The sequence below is a fragment of the Aplidium turbinatum genome, chromosome 1 (assembly GCF_918807975.1).
Source record: "Aplidium turbinatum chromosome 1, kaAplTurb1.1, whole genome shotgun sequence".
Lineage (NCBI taxonomy): Eukaryota > Metazoa > Chordata > Ascidiacea > Aplousobranchia > Polyclinidae > Aplidium > Aplidium turbinatum.
Window position 1 is genome coordinate 33,183,995 of NC_137472.1, and position 20,519 is coordinate 33,204,513.

At 36.8% G+C, this 20,519-nt stretch overlaps 1 protein-coding gene across 1 annotated transcript; it reads right to left on the reverse strand.

The window, feature by feature from the left end:
- Positions 1-2,232: 2,232 nt before the first annotated feature.
- Positions 2,233-20,271, reverse strand: LOC145771381 (proton channel OTOP2-like). Its single transcript, XM_082583141.1, has 10 exons — positions 20,134-20,271; positions 17,595-17,745; positions 16,052-16,256; positions 15,799-15,902; positions 10,608-10,679; positions 8,766-8,963; positions 8,380-8,519; positions 6,636-6,881; positions 5,503-5,585; positions 2,233-4,253 (listed from the first exon to the last, which is right to left on the reverse strand). Exons 1-10 carry the CDS (start codon positions 20,182-20,184, stop codon positions 3,596-3,598), a joined length of 1,908 nt encoding a protein of 635 aa, XP_082439267.1. The 5' UTR covers positions 20,185-20,271; the 3' UTR covers positions 2,233-3,595.
- Between the last annotated feature and the right edge of the window lie 248 nt (positions 20,272-20,519).

The following is a 20,519-nucleotide window of genomic DNA, read 5'->3' on the forward strand; positions in this document are numbered from 1 at the left end:
TTTTCAAGTTACACTAAAATATTCATGTTTAAAAAGAGTACGTCTTTGAAAACTTAGCATAGGCTACTGTCCAATCGATTCGATTTCACGTTTCAAAAGGCAAATGGTGTGGTTTTGCCACACCACGTTATTTACTGGAAAACTAAAAAAAATATATATTGAAAAGATGACTGTTGAGGAAATGGCTGTTGAGAAAATGGCTGTTGAGGAAATGGCTGCTATTGAAACAAGGTCAAGGAAACCAACACCAGGCTGCTCTTCCAAATACTTCACGACGTGTACTCTGATAAGTGTTTGTTTGATATTCCAGTGCGGTGGTTTCCGGCTGAAAATTTACTCAAGTGAACTTTTTCCGTACCGGTAATTGTAAAAAATTTCTCCCGAAGAACAAGATTCAAAAAATGTACTTATAAAATCAAAATAAGAATTTATCTACGTTTTGGATATTTTGTCGATTTCACATAAACTGAGTAAAAGACTCTATCATAACACAAGGTAGCTTATTCTTAACAGAACAACTATTTTTTGCCAAGAGTTGAAACGAAGAAATCAAACTCTAGCCTAAAAGTACAAATTCTAAACTATGGAATGAAATCCCACACGAAATACACACACTTTCCAAGCCTTCAGTGATAAATTAAAATTCTTCTTTTTCAACAGATTGATCATGTTTGATCAGCTGCAGTCTTTCATATGAACTCTCTCCATTTTGTTCTGTCTTTTGTTGATAGTAGTAGGCCTACTTCCGGCATGCTTTTCATTAACGTAGTTTCCTTGACATTGTTGATTGCCTTGTACCATCCCAGTCAACATTAAATTTTCCAACGAGTGGCTTCTTGCTGGATGTCCGAGATATCTTAATTTTCTGAGGTTGATTTTGTTAATCAGACTCCAGTTTTCTTCTTCTTCTTCTCCAGTTATAGTCTCTCCAGTTATAGTACTCCAGTTATTGTCTATCTTTTAAGTGACAAATTCATTTGTTTTTCTATCCATCCAGTTGAACATTAAAGTTAGATTACATAAAAACAACGATTAATCAATTCCTTACATGAAAAATAACTTAGCCTACCTCTACAAAGATTTACTCTCAACAAAATCGGAGTGTGTAAGAAGCTGATTTTGTTTAACCTCATCTCCATGGAGATGCTTCAACGTGGTGTAAAGGCGAACCCAGGCTGGTAGCTAAGCTCATTCCAAGCAACTCCTGGGGCTAATTATCTTTATCCGATCGAGCATACCGGACACCATTAGCATAGTTTCTCCAAACATCCCTGTCCATCATCGAATTCGATAGTTTATGCTTCTGCACTCCAGTATTCTGTTCTAACTAATGAAGAAAGGCTTTTGCCTGTCGACTCCTTTTCCTAGTGCCATAGTTTGATCCCCAAAGAGGAATATCACTAATTTCTTATTAACTTGGAAAGCAGTGACCTGCCAGCGCTGTAGTCTTCGTCTTCTGATTATCTCAGTGAGAGGTGACAGGTCACCATAAAGTTTTTGTTTGTTTGTGAAGTGTTGCTTCCGGCTAATGTTGAGTGTCTTACTTAAATGTCTTGTGTAGCAGTCATTGAGACGATTCTCCACACATTTTGAGAGTCCACATATTTTTTGTCTTGCTTTCAACGATTTCATGCTGTATTATTTTACTAACTCAGTTCTTTATTCAACTGTGTCGTCACAAACCGTTTAACCTGGATCTCATTTCACTGCGTTGTATATTGGTTGTACAAAATACGGCTCTTTACTGATACAATTTGCAAAAAACGCAATTTTCGAGATGAACCGATCGTTGTGTACAGTTGTTAACAGATTTAATAATTTTTAGCCATAGTTCAGTCGGCCATTTTGTTCGTAAAACTTGAAACCATACCTTCTTGTCTCCCGATGCTTGGATTCAAGTACGGGACTCACCTTTACCGCCACTCTAGTCTAGTGGATAATGATCAAACTCAAGTTAATTTGGCTATTTTGTTATCACCGTATTTTAAGGAAAATAACTTTTTACTTATTGCGCATCATCCCATAAGCTTGGCTGCATGCCCGAGTGCTGAGGGAATCTGCATGACTCTCAGTTCGACACTCACCTACACCCTGCACTACTCGACACTGTCTTGGCAAAACACCTAACGACTCACTTGAGGATGGACACAAGCATTAGGTTTTTTAAATTAATACCCAATTGATTCTTGTCAGAATCCTTGGATTGGATGGTTGTGAGAACACTTAGCAACGCACCATTCGCCTGTATATTGAAAGGTCACATCAGAAACATCAAGCAACAATGCGAAAAAATCACAGTAACATAGCGAAGTAAAGACGGTGGTTTAACAAATTACAACGTCATGAAGCAAGAAGACTTATTTGTGTTGAAATGCCGGTTTGATTTCTTGATATGATACAGATTCATTAGGCACAAACTAAAAATTAATGTAAGTAGGTATACAGTACAGTTAGAAATGCGATTACAAGAATACCAGCCAAACTCGCAAAGCTACAACAGCACAATTGCTTAGTGATTTTTTTTACATGTGGTTAACACAACTATAGCCTACTTGTTGCTGCTCTTTCTTCTTTCTAAAACATTGATTAAAATCCCTTGGTGTTGTACTTACATGATTACAGACAAATGAAATGAAAAGAAATATTCGATAGTGACAGCCGGACTGTCAACTAGTAAGGAAAACAACAGTTGCCAAACAACTAGGTGGCATCCATTAAACTCGACTACTAAATAAAAGAAGAACTTGATTGTTCTATTAATAACATGAAGAATAACACAGCTACAATAGTGGATTGTATAGAGAGAGGTGCAAAAGTTGATTGAATTGACTTTTAAAAATACATTTAATTCCAAAACCAGCAACGCAAGGCTTTTTAACAAGTTTCAAGCTTAACTAAAATACGTTGAAAATACATCAGATTATGTTGCCCAAAACTGAGGATATAATCACAAAACCATATCACATCTGAGTTAAACAGTAGTAATCAACTTTAGTTTTTGAATAAAAACTTAACCATTTTTCATCAAAAAGTGTTTGCAGAAAGGCTTTTACCACAAAAGTAAATTTTACAAGTTGCAGCACCAAAAATCCCAAATAGTTGCTTAATTTGCTGCCTTGCTGCAAACGCTTTCCTCATTTTAATGATGTTGACGAAAAGATCACAAGTATGCCTCACTTGGTATGCTTAAAGTGACTTATATTGCTTGTTGACTCTTGTCAGCATAATTTTTTTTATTCAAATCTTGATTTTCTAAACATTCACGGGTGTTTGTTCAAACTTTTTCATACTGCACCAGCGCCTTCTTTAAAAGGCATAAAATTTGTCTGCTGTTATCTTAGCAACGATGCAGGAGTAGGCTACTTTAAGACGATTAGTAACTTTTTAATTTTTCTGAGAAGAAACCTTTTTTCTGCAACAACAACTGCAAATTTCAAAGTTTTTTTTTGATTTCGACAATAATGTTCTACAAGCAGTTTGATAATTATCAAATTATTATAATAATTAAAATTTACTATTAAATTAATTAAATTATTTAGCCCAACTTTGATTTGTGGGATTTTTCTGCATAAATTGACAAAAACATTCATTGCAGTTACGCAAATGACCACATTTCGAACAAGCATCCAGCCGAGTGCATGCGAAAAAATATAACTAGAGGTCGGCATATCATTGTGATAGTTGTCCAAGCGCTTGCTCCGTAAAATATCGATTCAAACTGCTCCACAGTAAACGCTGTTCCACTGAGTGACTGAAACATCCAAAGCGATGCGTTCGCTACAAGCAGGAAAAATATGACGTCACGAAGCCAAGATCTGAGCTTATCGGGTCGAGCCACTTTGACTTCTGACACAATTTTAAGGATATTGTGCTTAGGAGGTCTTTCCTTTTCATTTGGAAAATCTGAACTTTTATCTGGAATTTCTAACTTTGTGATATCGTCGTTAAAGTTTATTGTCTCATCTTTAGGTTCCGATACCAAGATAGCTGGGTTAGTAAAGGAAGTAATTTCATTTTTCATTGCTATGTCTTCACCATTTTTATCTTTTGCGAATGCATCACCATTTTCGACACTAGGCAAGGCCTGAGTGTAAAGCTCTGCGGTGGTATTTGATTGGACGTTTGCAAGTCTGGACACAATAGACGTAATAGAATTTTGACGACTGCGGAGATAAGTCATGTTGACATGTCCTCCACCATTTTCAGAAGACGTTTCCCCACTTTGATCGAAATCTCTGGATTGCTCCTTCATACTGAAAAAAAAAATCATTTAGCGCTTTTTCTCATTTTTTTTTTCTAATCAATAAAGTTAGGCTATTGAGATTACTTACTGTGAAGTTATTGCTAATCACTTTAATCAAAAGGTATGTAGATTATTCTTATTACTTTTTTCTCCTGTAATCTAACCAAGCTTGATAGAAAATGGAAATAACAATCGGAGGAAATGCAATAAAAGCTGTGAGACGTTTTTGATTTCAGAAGTTTGCATTGGAACAGCAAAACTAAACATAACTGGATTTCGGCACGAATAAAATTTGGTTAAATTTTGCATCAAATACGCTTTTATTGAAAATTTTATGGGGGCTGCGAGGCTACTTTGATTGCTCTGAGAGAGTTACAGTGGAAAAAAAGTTGAAAAACCCTGTACTAGGTGTCACAATCAATGTGCGAGGTCTCGCGATGGCTGCTTTGTATCTTGACCGAACGTGCTGTTTTGATTGTAAAATTCTTATACTATTATAGGTTATTATCGGTCATTGTCCTGTAACCTTTGATTGCGAGATCTTTACTATGCGACGTGTTTCTGGAACATTTTGCCCTACGTGCGAATCTGGAATGTTCTTTTGTTTTTACAATTGCAAAATGTCGTTTGCATGACGTCACAAGGAAGCTTACCAGTAGATCTGTGATTGCGAAATCTTTATTATGTAACGTATTTTTTAGAACCTTCTGCCCTATGTGACAATCTATAAACAAGCAAGTCTTTAAACTTGCTTGTTTACGTTTAGTGCAACGTGACAGAACGATGAGTCCTTATGATGTAACATTACGTAACCTTCTCGAAGTTACTAAACCGAACAACCTTCTATAAATAGTGGTGTAATTAGCGTAAATGATTATTGATGAATAATTATTATGAGTTGATTATGAGAGTTGTGTTATGAGTTGTGGATTGGTAAAAGGTGCAGAGATTATTGTTGATTGGGATTTGAAGTAATTGAATACAAGTAGATGAGAATTGGTGCTGATATAAATTGTGTTCGAAATTAGAGTTATTTGAGAAGCCGTTCGTTAAAGTCTTTAAAGAATTTTCATCATATCGTTTCACCAGTAGAAATATTCGACATTTAATTGACTGCCTTTCGGTAATATCCCATTAAACTAGGTAATTGAACCTTTCCAAGTCTCTTTTCTGGTAAGAGATAGAAAAAAATTGTGACACTAGACTATTTAATTGTCTAGACCTAATGAAGGGTTAGCACGCTACTTCTGCAACTTTACCCCAAGCGAAGTTGTGCCTCTGTTTCTTTAGCATCTGTGGAAGTGACTGGTTCTCTCTTTAGTCCGTACATAATGAACATCAACTAAAAGTACAAGGATGCATGTTAATGATGTCAGGATGATTGTAAATGGAAATTTTGTGTTATCAAATACACAGTTCCAAATCCAAAAGAAAGTGACTTTTCAAACATAAATTCCCAATCAGTATGCTAATCAACATCCGTTGACAAATAGGCTGTAAGACATTTTAGCATATCGAAATTGTATACAGAGCTTAAATTTTAACTCCGAAATGCAATCCCAAAGCGAACGAATTATTTGAAGTCCAAAATAGTCAAGAATTACTTTTTTAATGTATCAACCGATACATTAAAAAAGTAATATCTTAAAATTTAGTTTAAAAAACAGGCTTTTCATTCTTGTTTTAGATCTAAGCATATTTGGCAAAAAGATGAAACGAATATGGAAAAAAAATATTAAAATCTTTATTTCTCAGGTTGTTGAGTTTTTTTTAACTTTGTGCTAAACCAAAATTTTTTGTTCCAATTCTTTTAATTTAAGAGAAAAAATATTTAAGGCTGACAACCTACAAATAGCTCAATTTTAAAGTTTTTGTTGCGTACCCAAATAAATTTTTCTGACAAATACACGAACATAGCAGAAAAGTCAAAACAAGGCTTTTCCTCTGTGAAAGAAATGACATGATGACGTCACTGCATCTTTTTCTAATTATCTTTTGAAAAAGATTTAAGCAGCATGCCAACATGTACAATCTTCATTTTGCAAAGAAAGTCCAGTTGGTAGTTAGAACATACTCAGAAAGAGTTCTAGGTTAAATTTATTTCCGGTTTTGTTGAAAAAAATTTTCGATTTGGTAACTAAAATCCTTGCAACATTTACCATAATTTAGCATTTTCTAGCATTCAGGAACTCTCTAACATAACATTGTGGTTTACGTTGATGAGGAAATGTGAGCTTGTAACATAAAAATTTATAAATTGATGGAAATGTTACCAGCATGTAGCCTACTGTACTTGGTCGGTTTAACATTACTACTAACAAAAAGTTATGAAATTGAGAATATTACAATTAACGAAATCGATAAATATGCCTACTTACAGTAAATACGTTACCTGCAACAAGCATTGCAGAACATCAACCAAAGGGTGTAAGAAAGTAAAAATCCAAGTTAAAGCTCTATCATCAGCTCCTAAAACTACAGCAATCATAGAAAATATTTTTTCTGTCAAAGGACCCAACAAACAAACGACAAGAAGCACTCCGTCAAGCATGGGAGACTTTTCCAACGGGCGAGTTATTTTGTAGAAAAAATAGAACCCCACCAGAGTGACCAATAGCATGATTGTCTCGAAACTCATCTGCAAAAAAATATTTTTAAGTTTTGATAAGATTTTTTTCTCTTCTAAAGTATCTGCATACGGTACTTCATATATACAGTAGATTACAATGACAAGTAAATATTTCAAGTCGCTTTATAACACTTCTGTTGACCGTTGAACTAGCACAAGGGTTCTCAACCCGAGGTGTACGCTGTAGACCTACGCACTACTAAGGAGTGCTAGACCTGTTCCCAGAGAGTGCGGGGTTGCTGAATCATAAAAGTTAATTATAAAATATAACTAATTTCTTGTTGGCTTGTAAAGCAGTGACCTGCTAGCGGTAGTCTTCGTCTTCTGATTGTCTCAATTAAAGGTATACTAAATGAAAATTTCAAACGGGAATTAAGCATTAAAATGAGTAAACTGAACATTCAAGAATACATTTCAAAAAAAATTACCGAAAAAAATTCGTTTTCAAAGGCGCTGGCAAGGCCCAAAGTCCAATGTTTCATTTATTTTCATTTTTTTTCAAAATAACCAAAAGTGCAAACACTACTCGAGAATACGTCACTAAAGACAGCAATAACAAAAGCCACGTTACCACATCTGATGTTTCGAGCAAACTGTCTGATGTTTTGATGTTGAAATGTGTTCTTTTGATATACATACATACATAGCCTACAGTCAAATCGCCCGCAGTAACAATTATTGTGCGATTAGATGATTGCTATAGTCTGTAGTGACGTAACTGTACAGTCGCACGCTTCGCTGCTCAGGCCAATTTCGTTTTGAAAGCTCTGACAAAAGCACGCGCGCAATGGTGGTCAGACCGCGATGGGGCAAAATTTTATTGAAAATCGTTTTATGATAGTATGTTAAACACAAAGAACGTGGAAAATCGCCAAGTCAGGTTTTTCCTTTAGTATCCCTTTAAAGGTGGCAGGTCACCATAAAGGTTTTTATTTTCCAAACAATGATTTTTTCATTTAAAAATATGCTTTTCTTTTCATGATAGGGAAGGTATTAGAGTTTTTCGTAGTAAAGTAGGCTATAAAAAAATCTGGATTGTGGTTTATGCTTTGCGTTTGGTATCGGATTGAAGTTTGGAGTCAATAATTTTGAAACAATTGTAGCAGGAGTAGATTTCGAGTCGCAGACTTCGGAGTCGAAATGGAACATGAATCCAGAAACCTTGACTCCACAGATCTCTAGGCGCTACGGGTTGAAGTTACATTGTCTTGTAACTAAAGTTGTTTGTTTGATTTTTCCTTAATATTATCGAGAATCAACAAGTGAGTTATTGCATTACTGTTAAAAAAACTATACCTTACTCTAGCTTGAAATTTGCGGTGCTCAGGTAGCCCGGCGCCGCAAAGTAGAAGATCACGGGTGCAAAGTACTTATCATTGAAGTGCTAAACTTAGTACAAAGCAGGTTACGTTGATGTGTAGGCTAGTGTATACCAGAATTTTAATTTTCAATGAAGGGTGTTTGAGAACTAGCAAAATAATTTGAGTCAACAGTAGGTCTAACTTACCAAAAATCCATCGTATAGTAATAGTTGAACGTCTTTAGTGAAAAAACCTTCCTCAGCATCAGTTGTGCTTGTACCTGATGTCCCAAGCAAAATAAGAAAGACAACTGTCAGAAAAAAAGCTACACCACCTAGTGAAGCTCCTGCAAAAATAAATTGCTTAATCAAATAAAAGAAAACGTAAGAAAAAGTCTTAATCTTTTCAAAGTCTTTGGTAGGCTAAGACTCGTGAAGAATCGGAGTAAGCATTCCAAAAACAAATGCTAAGATGTCAATCAACTCGGGCGGACACTTACCTGGTTTGTAGCTCAATTAGTACGGTTGGCCTAATATTTAAAAAGAAAACTTTCACTTTGCACTATATTTTGATGACGAGAAACATACTCAACCTGCGTATTTTCCATAAAACTTGTAGCTTGGTTTGATGACTTTCTCGCAAGGTAGAGGATGTTTTCCAATGTTGCTCCAGGTGAAGTAAAGCATGCACGAAGCCACCAAGCTAAATTCAATTACAAACGGAAACAAAAAGGTCTCTGCAACATGAACTGTGTTGCAAAATGTTGAATGACATTCGCACTCTTCTTCCCCTATCAAGTAAAGGTAGAGTCAAACAAGCTCAAACTGTAACGCTAAACATAACAAAGATGTGCAGTAGACTGAGTTTCGCTTTTAGCAGCATGACCGTTGCTTACTTCACAATGTAGCTCTTGACGACCTGTTTTAGCTTGATGCTGCGAGTTCGATGTGGTAATAGCAGATTACACTAGCTTGGTTAGTTGGTTTTGAATCTTTTTTCTTTATCCTCGGACTGACAAAGCCTTGATAGGTTATTCCTGCTAGTTTCGCATAGCCTACTTGTGGAGGTTCTTGACACAGGGCAGGTTACCGAGATTGGCAGAGTGAAGTTTTCCGATTGTTGAAGTCTTGTTTCTGGAGAATTATCTCATTCACTAAGTGCCGCTGAATGGAGAGCAGTCCTGAAATGCGTTGCTCAAGCGCACACCCCGAGAGTCGAACCAGCCCACGTGATCTTGAGCCCGGCAAGTAACCACTGTGTTGTAACGAATGATGTTTGTTGTTTTGTGTTGGCAGAATCAAGACAGCAGCCTCAAACGAAACAAAAATAAATAAACGGCACACTAATTTCTATATCATAATAGGCATTGTGACACAGGTGAATTAATGAATGGAGTTTTTAATGACTTCGCTGCTTTAACATAGCCTACTGCAGGCTACATTCCAGTTTCGCATTATATTTGAAGAATTAAAGTCACGATAGTGTTGCTGCTCTTGTGGATGATTTAGTGGAGGATCAATAGATTTTGGATGATTTAGTGTACGTTAGCATTTCTGTAATTCTGTTTGAAATACCCACCGTTAGACTTGGACAAATAAATAACTGGATAATTGTAGTTGTATAATTTGATGAATTAAAGCGAGATGTCGGTTATTTTAATTGTAACCTAATTTGGCACAAACTTGTTTGCTCCAAGTGTAGTTTTAATTTAATCTCCGGTTTTGCCAAAAATTCTAGTTTGTTCAACATAATTTTTCAACAAATGAAAGAAAACTGCGCTTTTATCAACCTCATGCAGCTGCAAGGAAAATGCAAGAAAATCGATCAAGATCAAAGTGTTATTGTGAGGAAGGGGACATTCTTCCTGGCTATCAACACGAAGCTGTGTCTTGTGCTGATAGTCAGGGTGTCTATCACCGTCAATTCCTGCTACAATCGGCTGCCAAAAACATCAAAGTGTCATGTTATTTCATCGCTTAATGAGATTAAACTAAATAAATGTGTAGGATATATTGAATTGTTGATTAGGGAAATATTGTTGATACACTTTAGGTTGAATTTAACGTAGTCTTGGTATTACCCATAGTAAGCTACAGCAGCTACGAAAACAGCAGGCCTCGCTAATATCAAGTGGTTAGCGAATCGCAACTGCTCGCTGTACTGGTGAGTGCTCAGCCTTGTGCTGATAGCTGGGAAGAACGCCCCTTTCTTCACAATTCGCGAGTCATGTCTAATTGTTTATTGAGGCGTTTATTGCTTTGAGCAAGATTTCTGGTGTAGTTAGCGTACCAATTATTATTCAACACGCATAAACGTGGCCGCATCATGTGTGCCCTATTAGAGATAGCAGTTCAGCGACCAACAATTTAAAAAGTCAGGCAAATATAAAGAAATCTTACTGTAACGCAAACCTAGAGTTAGAATTTTAACTTACCATAGCTACTTTCTCCTGCTTCGTATGAAGTTTTATTGGTGTCATAACTCATTGAAGTAGACAATACCACATCTAAAATATATGAAAAAATAATATTCCTATTACATTACGCTAAGGAAAAAAACGAAGTTACTTGTTGCTGGTTTTGAAAAAAAAAGCAACATAAAACAAAGCATAACATATTTTAGAGCAACCCTGGAGCCTTTTTTTCTGCGAAAACATTGCGTGAATAGCCTACGAAGTGTCACAGCACGGTACAAAGTTAACTCTTGCTACAACTGGCAGCAGAGAAACATATTGTTGATTGGATGGTCTAAATGGCTAGCATGGTAAGTACCCTGTTATGGTTAGCGTATCACAATTGCTCGCTGTACTACTGAGTACTCAGGCTTGTGCTGATAGCCAGGAAGAACTCTCCCTTTTTCACAATGTCCTCCCCTGGCGCCGGCTGGTTTTGTTGGCTCTTTTCTTTCCACAACGGTAAGAGTTAAACCGACTGCTAAACCCAGTGGCTGCTCGACTGTGACTTAATTTGACTGACAATACACTTTTGAAAAAAAAAAAACATTTTTGACTTCATATTACTGACAATACGGCATTTAACATAATAACATGAAAATAAATGAAATCTGAAACTCCCTTCTTTCTGTGTTCAAATGTCGTGTACAAGTTCACTTGTTCGTGAGACGCGGACTGTCCAAGTGTACATACATTGGTATGTCCACGCGGCATTTGGCCACAAGAGTGAGTCCCGTTAAAGATCATATACTGTATACTGCAGTGGTTCTCAAACTGGGGTCCGCGGTCCTTTTGGGGTCCGCGAGACAATTTTCTGGGACCGCGAAGCACCTTCCAAAAAAATTAACACGATTCCAAAGGAAAAAAAATTGTGGAAAGTAAAAACTTTCAGGCAACTTATTTTCCAAACCAAAGTTAAAAGATATATTTTAGTAAGCTGGCTTTGCATCCCTCCACACAGTTTTTTAAGCCTGGTCTTTCGTTTCGTTTCTATCGCCTTTTTGACATCAAGGAGTGCATGCATAGTGGTGACGTACTCTTACAACACTTGTGTTTACCAGATCAAGAACAAAATTACGAAAAATACTTGACTAAAAAGGAGTTAGTTAAGGCTGGTCACTTAATTTTACTGATTTAAGTTTTGAATTGAATGCCTTTCCGAACTTTTAGCTTTTTTAGCCTTAATCAAACTAGCCAAAAATTAATGACTTTACTAATTGAATTTATAACTTAAATTTGAGTACAAAAAGTGAAAATGGCTCAGCCTCGAAAAAAATTAAGATTCAATGATTCCTATGTTCAATTTGGTTTCACTGTGATACATTCTGGAGGAGAAGAAAAGCCGCAGTGCGTGCTATGTTGTGTAAAGTTTTAGCAAGTTCTGCTCTAAAGCCTAGCAAGCTGAAAAGACATTTGGTAACACATCATCCAGATTATCAAAACAAAGATGGATTTTTTTAAACGGCAAGCTAATAGTTTAGTTAGGTCAAGATTTGATAGCACTAGTGATCAATGGAAGGAAAACACTGCAGGGTTAAGGGCCTCCTACGAAGTTGCAAGAAAAACAGCTAACTCTAAGAGGCCTCACACCATCGGAGAACAACTGATCTTGCCTTATTGCCAAGTTATTGTATCAAACGTTTTGGGGGAATCTGACGCTCAAAAGCTGAAGCAAGCGTCTCTGTCAAACGACACTGTGAGTAGGAGAATATCTGAGCTATCGGAAAACATTTTGTTGCAGGTGGTATCAAAGATCCATCCAGAAGTCAATGTCACATTGATACCTAGCTCAAAGCATGTTGGATGTAATGCATAATATCAAGATCATATTAAACTAAACGGAACCTAACCCCAGCCAGCAAGCCCATATGGGCCCCATATACTATTTTAATGGGCTTGTGGGCATGTGGGTTCTATGTGGGTTTTTGTGTTTTTGCCATATGTGCCCAATATGGGCTTTCTTGCAGAATGTGTTGCTAAATGACAAGGTGGAATATAAAACTTTCAATCTTCAAATGCGTGATCATATAAATGCATTTTATTAAATTTAGCCACATAAAATTATTGATCATGGGCTAAGCATGAAATATTGATGAGCTTCCCACTTTGTTTATGGGCAGACCATGGGCTGCCCACATTTTTTATGGGCAAAACATGGGCTGCCCACATTTTTTATGGGCAGACCATGGGCTGCCCACATTTTTTATGGGCAGACCATGGGCTACCCACATTTTTCATGGGCAGGCCATGGGCTGCCCACATTATTTATGGGCAGACCATGGGCTGCCCACATTTTTTATGGGTGGACCATGGGCTACCCATATTTTTTATGGGCAGGCCATGGGCTGCCCACATTTTTTATGGGCAGACCATGGACTGCCCACATTTTTTATGGGCAGACCATGGGCTGCCCACATTTTTTATGGGCAGACCATGGGCTACCCACACAGTGATTCAAAGGTTTGTGGGCAACCCATACTAATATGATATACACCTCGATCAGCATTTCTCTAGACTTTGAGATTTTTTAGTTGTCTCAAACGACTTTTATTGATCTTTTAAACAAACACAAAATGAAATTGAAGAAGCAAAATTACTGAGGGCACCTTGCTATGCATTGCGCAAAGCTCACTGCTTGCAGTTGGCGCACTTTGGCATCTGTCTGCGGTTATATATATACCTGATATACATATGGGCAGCCTGTATTAGATTTATGAGTTACATATGGGCAGCCCATATTAGATTTGTGGGTTGAGTGTGAGCAACCCACATGAAACCCATAAATGAATATGGGCAGCCTATATGGGGGCAATGTGATGCCCGCGGACACAATGTGTATGGGCCCCATATAGGCAGCCCACATGGGGCCCGTACATCAGCCCATATGGGTCCCCATGTGGGGCCCATATGGGCTTGCTGGCTGGGACATAGAACTGATAACACCCAAGCAGGTGCACTCATATTATTGACGTGTGCATTTTCAAGTGCATGTAACAAATAAATTATTATTTGCGCTAATTTGCCTTCAGTTTTTGGTGGACCGTGAGTCGTTGACAAAATCACAAGGGGACCGTTCAACAATTTTTTTGAAAAAAGTTTGAAAACCACTGCTGTATAGGCTTATAAACAAAAAGTTTAGTAGTCGGCGAAAAGTTGAAAATTTTGATACCAGCAACACATTTTTTTTACTTTTTTATTCCGTCACTTAAAATTTCTTAGCTGTAACTGCTTTTATCAAATCAAAATTTCAGTTTTTTTAATACACTTAAATGTAGACAAATATAGTCCGGTGTAATAATTAAATAAGCGCTAATAAACAATAATACCTAAGTAAGAATGCTATAATCGCAATAACAAAACATTCAGACATTTCACTCAATGGGTGCGGTTGACTCCTAATCGAACAAGGATACATTTCTACATTTTAAAGTAGTTGCACTACCATTTATATTCCACTAACATTAACATATATATAACTACCATTGCACGAAAATGTTTAGTCACCTGAGACGAAATGCTTATTGTGAAGGGCAGGAAGGTAGAAAAATGGCCAGTTTAGGTGTAGAAAATTCGCAAAGAATAAAAACTAAAAGTCAAAAAATTTCACATTTCTAGAATATTTCCTTTTGTAAAATCTTTCACTATTATAGAATGGGGCATCCTCATAAAACCCCGTGTCGCTACAGATAGGGTTAAATCTATCACTGATACTAAGGACTTTGGATCCTCAATGGATTATCGATCTGGAGTTTTAGTCAATCTTGGACGAGGTCGACCTGAGTTTTCAGTATAAGATAAAATGCTACCTGATGTAGTGCAAAGCGTGTTTGCGTTTGTTAATCAACTAAATCTGTTCAAGTCGCATATATGAAATGGAGAATTATCATTTATCACATTTTATCACTTTGCTAAAGCCAGAGGAAAAGTCACTAACATTGCCCTGAATAAGCAAAGTGTTAGATGTGCAACCCTCAACCAGGGCCGGATTTAGCTGATGGGGGGCCCGGGGCACTTTTAGATCGGGGGGCCCCCGTGCAAAAAAATTTTTTGCGCCTACGGCGCGAAAAACCGTCTTTACGTCTACAGTAGCATCAGTCCAGTACTGCACAGCATTTTGCAGAAACTTTAAAGGCCAAAAGGAAAAAATAACACAAAATCACATTTTTTTCCACATAGGGGGCAACTGCCCCCTCTGCCCCCCCCCCCCCTCCCTAAATCCGGGCCTGCCCTCAAGAATGCTTTGTGCTCCAGTTTCGCGATCTACTACAGAAAATGCTACAAATTTTGTTCTACCTGTCGACCAGTTTAATTCAGTGACGGAATGTTTGAAAGCTCAGCTGGTCTCAGGTGAGGTTACGGCTGAGTTGGTATTATTGACATTTAAGAAAAGAAATAGAGTATTTTACCAATAGAAAAATACTCCAATGTCAAACGTTTTTGCACTGAAGTCAGGCTACTGTCAGTGTTCTGGTCAACATAAACCGTGCCCTGTGTGTTTTCTACCTCAAAGCACATGACATCAAAGCATTAGGACACCCACGTGAATGAGTTGGCGTACTTCGATTGGCAACAACGAAATATAAGCCAGATTTGAGGAAAATTTTCAAGACAAAAATGCCAAAAGTATCACTGAGTACAGTATAACATAGTAGCCTAATAAGCGAAGACTTGTGAATTTCCGTCGTTTGCATGTTCCAATTTGCAATAGGCGTAAATCCAGCTGAGCAAAGGTATAGCCAATGTTTGAGTGAGAAAGAGACAGAATTATATTAATATGTGCCCATGTGTAAGTCTATAATGCGAGTAGGGTATGGCTCTTTGCAGTTTACAAAGTAAAAATGTGGCTCTTAGCCTCTGACTGGTTGGCCACCCCTGCCATGGAATAATAATATAAACCGCGTTTGCCATGGCCACTGTTTCATAAACGTGTTTAGAATGTTGTAAAGCTGAGCTTAAGAACGATAGGTTGATAACATCAAAGGAAAATTACCATTATACTAGTTTATTTATACACTTTTCATTATTTGTCATAAGTTTTTATCTAACCCCTTGAAATAGATATACTGTAGCTCAATTAATATTACTGTATATGCAACTGTAGGTTATGGAAATCACAGAATTGTGTTAAAAACGCTTCCTTTAGTATAAACTAGAAACAACTCATGACAAAAACCTTCAACTGATGTGCTTCCATCTTCTAAAGCAACCAAAGTTTCGTCTACAATTCCTGCTATCCATGTGGACAAATTCACAGATATGATGTACATGAGCCCAACCCTGCAAATTAAATGAATTGTATGACTTATGTACGATTACTTCACTCTATTAGGTACTTCAAAACTACTGTATACGGAGGCTACTGCACTAGTCTTCATTTTGGTTATTTCTCGATTTTGGCAACCTGAAGAAGCTTTTTCGTAGTTTACCTTGATCCAGTGCTGAAGTTCCAAATGTAAACCTTTGAAAATCGAATGAGATATGTGACTTGACTGATCACGAAAAGTCCATGGAAGAAAACTCGTGACGCTTCTACTTGATTGGAAACGCAATTTGAAATATTGGCGGTCACGAAAGTAAGGAATTCCAATCCACTTTTCAGTACAATTGCAAGACCAAAAAGAATGATAACGCCTGTAAAATTTAACAACTGAATTGAATGCCACTTCAGATCAAGTTTGCAATCGCATTTTTAGTCATTTATTGCAAAGTTACACTGTGAACTAACAGCAATACCTACAAAAATCTCAATGACACCTGAAGATGTGCTATAGTTTTTGATACAATAAAAACTTTTAAACAATAGCTACTGCTACAATATATTAAATGCTTCAATGCTTTGCAGATTCAACTGACGCTTCCAGCATCCGTGGCAAGCACGGAGCGAAGCTTTTCAAAGCTGAAACTCATCAAAACGATTGTGTGCTCAACAATGATTCAGAACAGGCTTGCCATGTCTACAACATTGAATCAATGTAAAAAATGACTGCTGTCTTACAGTAGCTTCAATGAGGGCCGCTGAACAGGTCGGCCTGTACTGAACGTAATTTGGGCTCTTCTCTGAAAAATGTAAGGCATCTCTAAAAGTTTTTCCGGGAAAAAATTAGGTGTTTGTTTCATAAGGAAAACACTTCAACTATTAGAGTGCAAAAATGGACATTTATAGAAATATCCCGGGCCATTCAACAAGTAGGCCTATCTGGCACTTCGAATATTCCCGGCCTGGTCCTAAAGCACTCGCTGGAACATTCATGTCAACGCTAGTGGCTATGATTATCATCGAGCCTAGCTATGTTTTCGCGCTCAACATGAAAGAATCAGTAACGAAACTTGAAAATAGAAAAGGATGCATAAAAAGTAACATTTTGACAAGTTGTATAAATGTACCAACATTACGTAAATTTTGACTATCGTTTAATTATGAAGTGCTACTACTACCGTGAAGTAATTTAAAGAACAACAATTTGAGTTACAAAAAACGAAAAAATATACCTTTTATTGTTTACTTATTACTGTAAAATGTTGAGCAATGGGGCGGAAAAATTGAAGCTTGCCGAGGGTGCAAAGTAGCCTTACGCCGGTCCTAAATATAGCAGGTCTATGTGCAGAGAAGATGTGGATAGCTGATACCAATCAATTATTTTACAATGGCTAATGGTTTACTATAAAACTTAACAGCTTTTTACCATTGCTATTTATGCAAGTGCATGAAGGTCGGTAAGTATTTTTATATGTTACTGTGCTTGTAAAAATTAGTAACGTATTTTGAAATTTAAAAACAATAAATAAACAAATACCCCACGCCGAGTACTTTATCAAATTTATATTTATTCTATAGCTGCCCAAACAGGAAAACACAGCGTAGAATTTATGTTGTACTACACTGTATAGGTTCAATAAAATCGTCAACCAAATCGATGGTCCACTATATGAGTTTACTGCTTGCATACACAGATGTCAAAGTTTACATACCTTTCAGCCATCGATTACTGCTCTGATTGCTTTTCAAAAACTTTACTTGACTCTGGTATTTACACACTCCGCGTAGGTGGTAATATGTAATCCAGACAAATCCAACCGCGTACAATGCCAACATATATTCATCTTCTCTCGTGTCAGAAATCTGACAGAAATTTGACAAAGTTAAAAGCAAACATGGAGGTAGTTTACAACTAATTGTAAACAGGAACATAATCAACTAAAGGTGTGGGGCCAAAAAGTCTATGTCAAGACAAAAATATTCGAAGACCTCGGTGTTGGTGGTAAGTGTTGGCGAAGCCAAGATTTTGAATTGTCCTCCAAGTACAGTAGCCTTTATAATGTGCCTACTGCATATGTTTCTGTTCCATTACTTCCTGTACACTGTAGTGTACAGTATAGCTACTGCTTTTTGTTCAATTTTTACATAGGTTTACTTATTTTGAAATAAAGAATAACTATTTCGACTTTCAACAAAACCTACACAAATCTTTGAAAATCACACTTTTTTGCAATTGCACATGAGAAATATTTGTCCCGTGCTTTACTGGAAAATGTCACTTTGCATTTATGCAATAGCTAAATAGTTTTCATTACGTCTTGTTCTTCTTGCTTATGAGACAGTAATTCAAGCAACATCTCTCAACTGCTGCAACAAGTGCACTGTATCAGTTTTGGGATTTATTAAATCAACATGTCCTGTAGGTATGTCAGTGGCGTATCCTGGTTGGTTGAGCAAGGGAAGCAATAAAACTCGTGGGGGAATAGAGCGTGCCGAAGGCACGTGTTTTCTAGGGGGGTCCGGGGGCATGCTCCCCCGGAAAATTTTTGCAAAATTACACTCAAATAATGAATTATACTGCTTTCTGGAAACACTTTTAGGGTAATTTTTGTATGAAATTTATTAGCAGATAAACAGCTATTAACTTATTAAAGGTAGCTCTTACACACGAACGGGCAAAGGGCAAAAATGCGACTATAATTAGAGAACACCAAAAACTCAGCTACAAAGTCAAGTCTAGCTTAGACCTCACATATCCTGTCTTATTCCAAAGTCTATCCAGCCAGGATAACAGTGTAAAGCCAACATTTGGCTCAAACTTTTGCTTACAAGGCCGATATTATAACCATAACAGTGCCCTAGATTTTCTCATTACGTAGCTCACTGGCACAACATCCAACAGAGCAGAGTTGCCAGACTATGAAAAAGTCTTAAAGGCAAAATAATACAAAGAAAAGATCAAAACAAGGAAAATATTAGACAAAAAAGGCCAAATGGATATATTTACCTGTTTCTATCAAAAATAATAAAATTTACATATATATTTTATAACTTGTAGTGGATTTTAATAAATTGTAGCAAAAATAATTCTGAAAGTAGCCCAAAAAATAGCAAGTTAGCCTATAAAAGTAGCGGATGAGTTTTGATCCGCCACATTACGAGTATTAAACAAGTATAGAACATGTATTGAACAATGGTGAATATAGTTTCATCTGGTAAGGTTACAATATTAGAGAAATATTGATTATTATGCATTTTGAAAAGTTATTCAAAAAAAAACTAATTCGCGGAATTTGGCTAATCTGGCAACCCCGCGACTGGAAGCAATTTTTAAATCGCTTCCAGCGATTAGTTAAAAGAAACGTAAATTTCGAAAACTTTGCGCTGCTTTTTTCCTTTCTTTCAAACTTGTTTCTTCTTATTGCAAAAACGAGAGCAACGGATGCAATACGAATCTTCGCTTCCGTTGGCTTCCAACTTTTTTAAAATTAAAACCGATTTCAAAATCATACGGGGGGCATGAGTTAAAAACCGTTCTAAATCGCATTTAGGTAAAGAAATTACGAAATCGTTTTACTGAAAAATATCAGCTTCTCTTTTTTCAATTTTGACAAGGGAAGCAATGCTTCCCTTGCTTCCATTGAGGATACGCCCCTGAGGTATGTGCTGTGCTGTTTGAGGTTTACCACAAGCGCAGCACCACAAGCGGTGGTACTTTTGTGTCTGGTGTAACTTGAAGCTGATCATGCCGTAGGGTGTTTTTCCTGCAGTATCTCTATGATTGCATGAGGTCGAAGTGATTTCATTTTATAAGATTAAGCTACAAGCAGAACCGTGCAGAACAATCGACCAAAACATATTATCAGATAAGGGGTCGAGAGCAAGATCATTCTATCAGCCAGTTTTCAAAACTTAAAAAACCACCTCATGTCATATTTTTTTTAAATTTTGGATCGTAATCTTTTCATAAAAAGTGAATATCACAACAATCCTTAGAATGTAAAAAATAACATTTTTTCAAAATATTGCAAACACAAAACTCTGAACTCGTGCTGGAGCACCACACTTTCAGAGATCCCCATCGAAAAGCTACCAAGTCAAACTATTTTTGACGATATATCTGCTTCATCAGGTCTTTGTCAACAATTTTATTGCATTTGCGTTGTCCAAAATCTCAAGCTAATAAAGAAATAAAAAGCATAAACCGTGATGATTTAAGAAATTTTACTGCAGTGATCCTTATTAGCATACCTGGTCTGTAATGGCTGCAGTCAGTTTTATTACCAAAGTTATCACAACCATTATCAAAGCAAACAGTGCGGAAAATAATTGAATCCCCTTCAAGATACTGGTTTTCCTTTTAGTTTCATTAATGATGTCACTCACTGACGATGCTGGATATGTTCTGCCAATATACATAGTATTAGTAAATGAACTTACTGACGTTTTTCTGCACAATGTGTGAGCTAAAAAAAGATTTAAAAAAGGAGTGGATGGAAATGATTTTAAACGCAAGCCAAATGGTTCAATGATTGGTTGTAAGTATCATCGGATTAAAAAGGTCTCTGCAGAATCCTTGCCAGTTTCACATTCTTGCAGGGGTTTTTGGACCTCTGACACAAGCCTATGTTTACCGA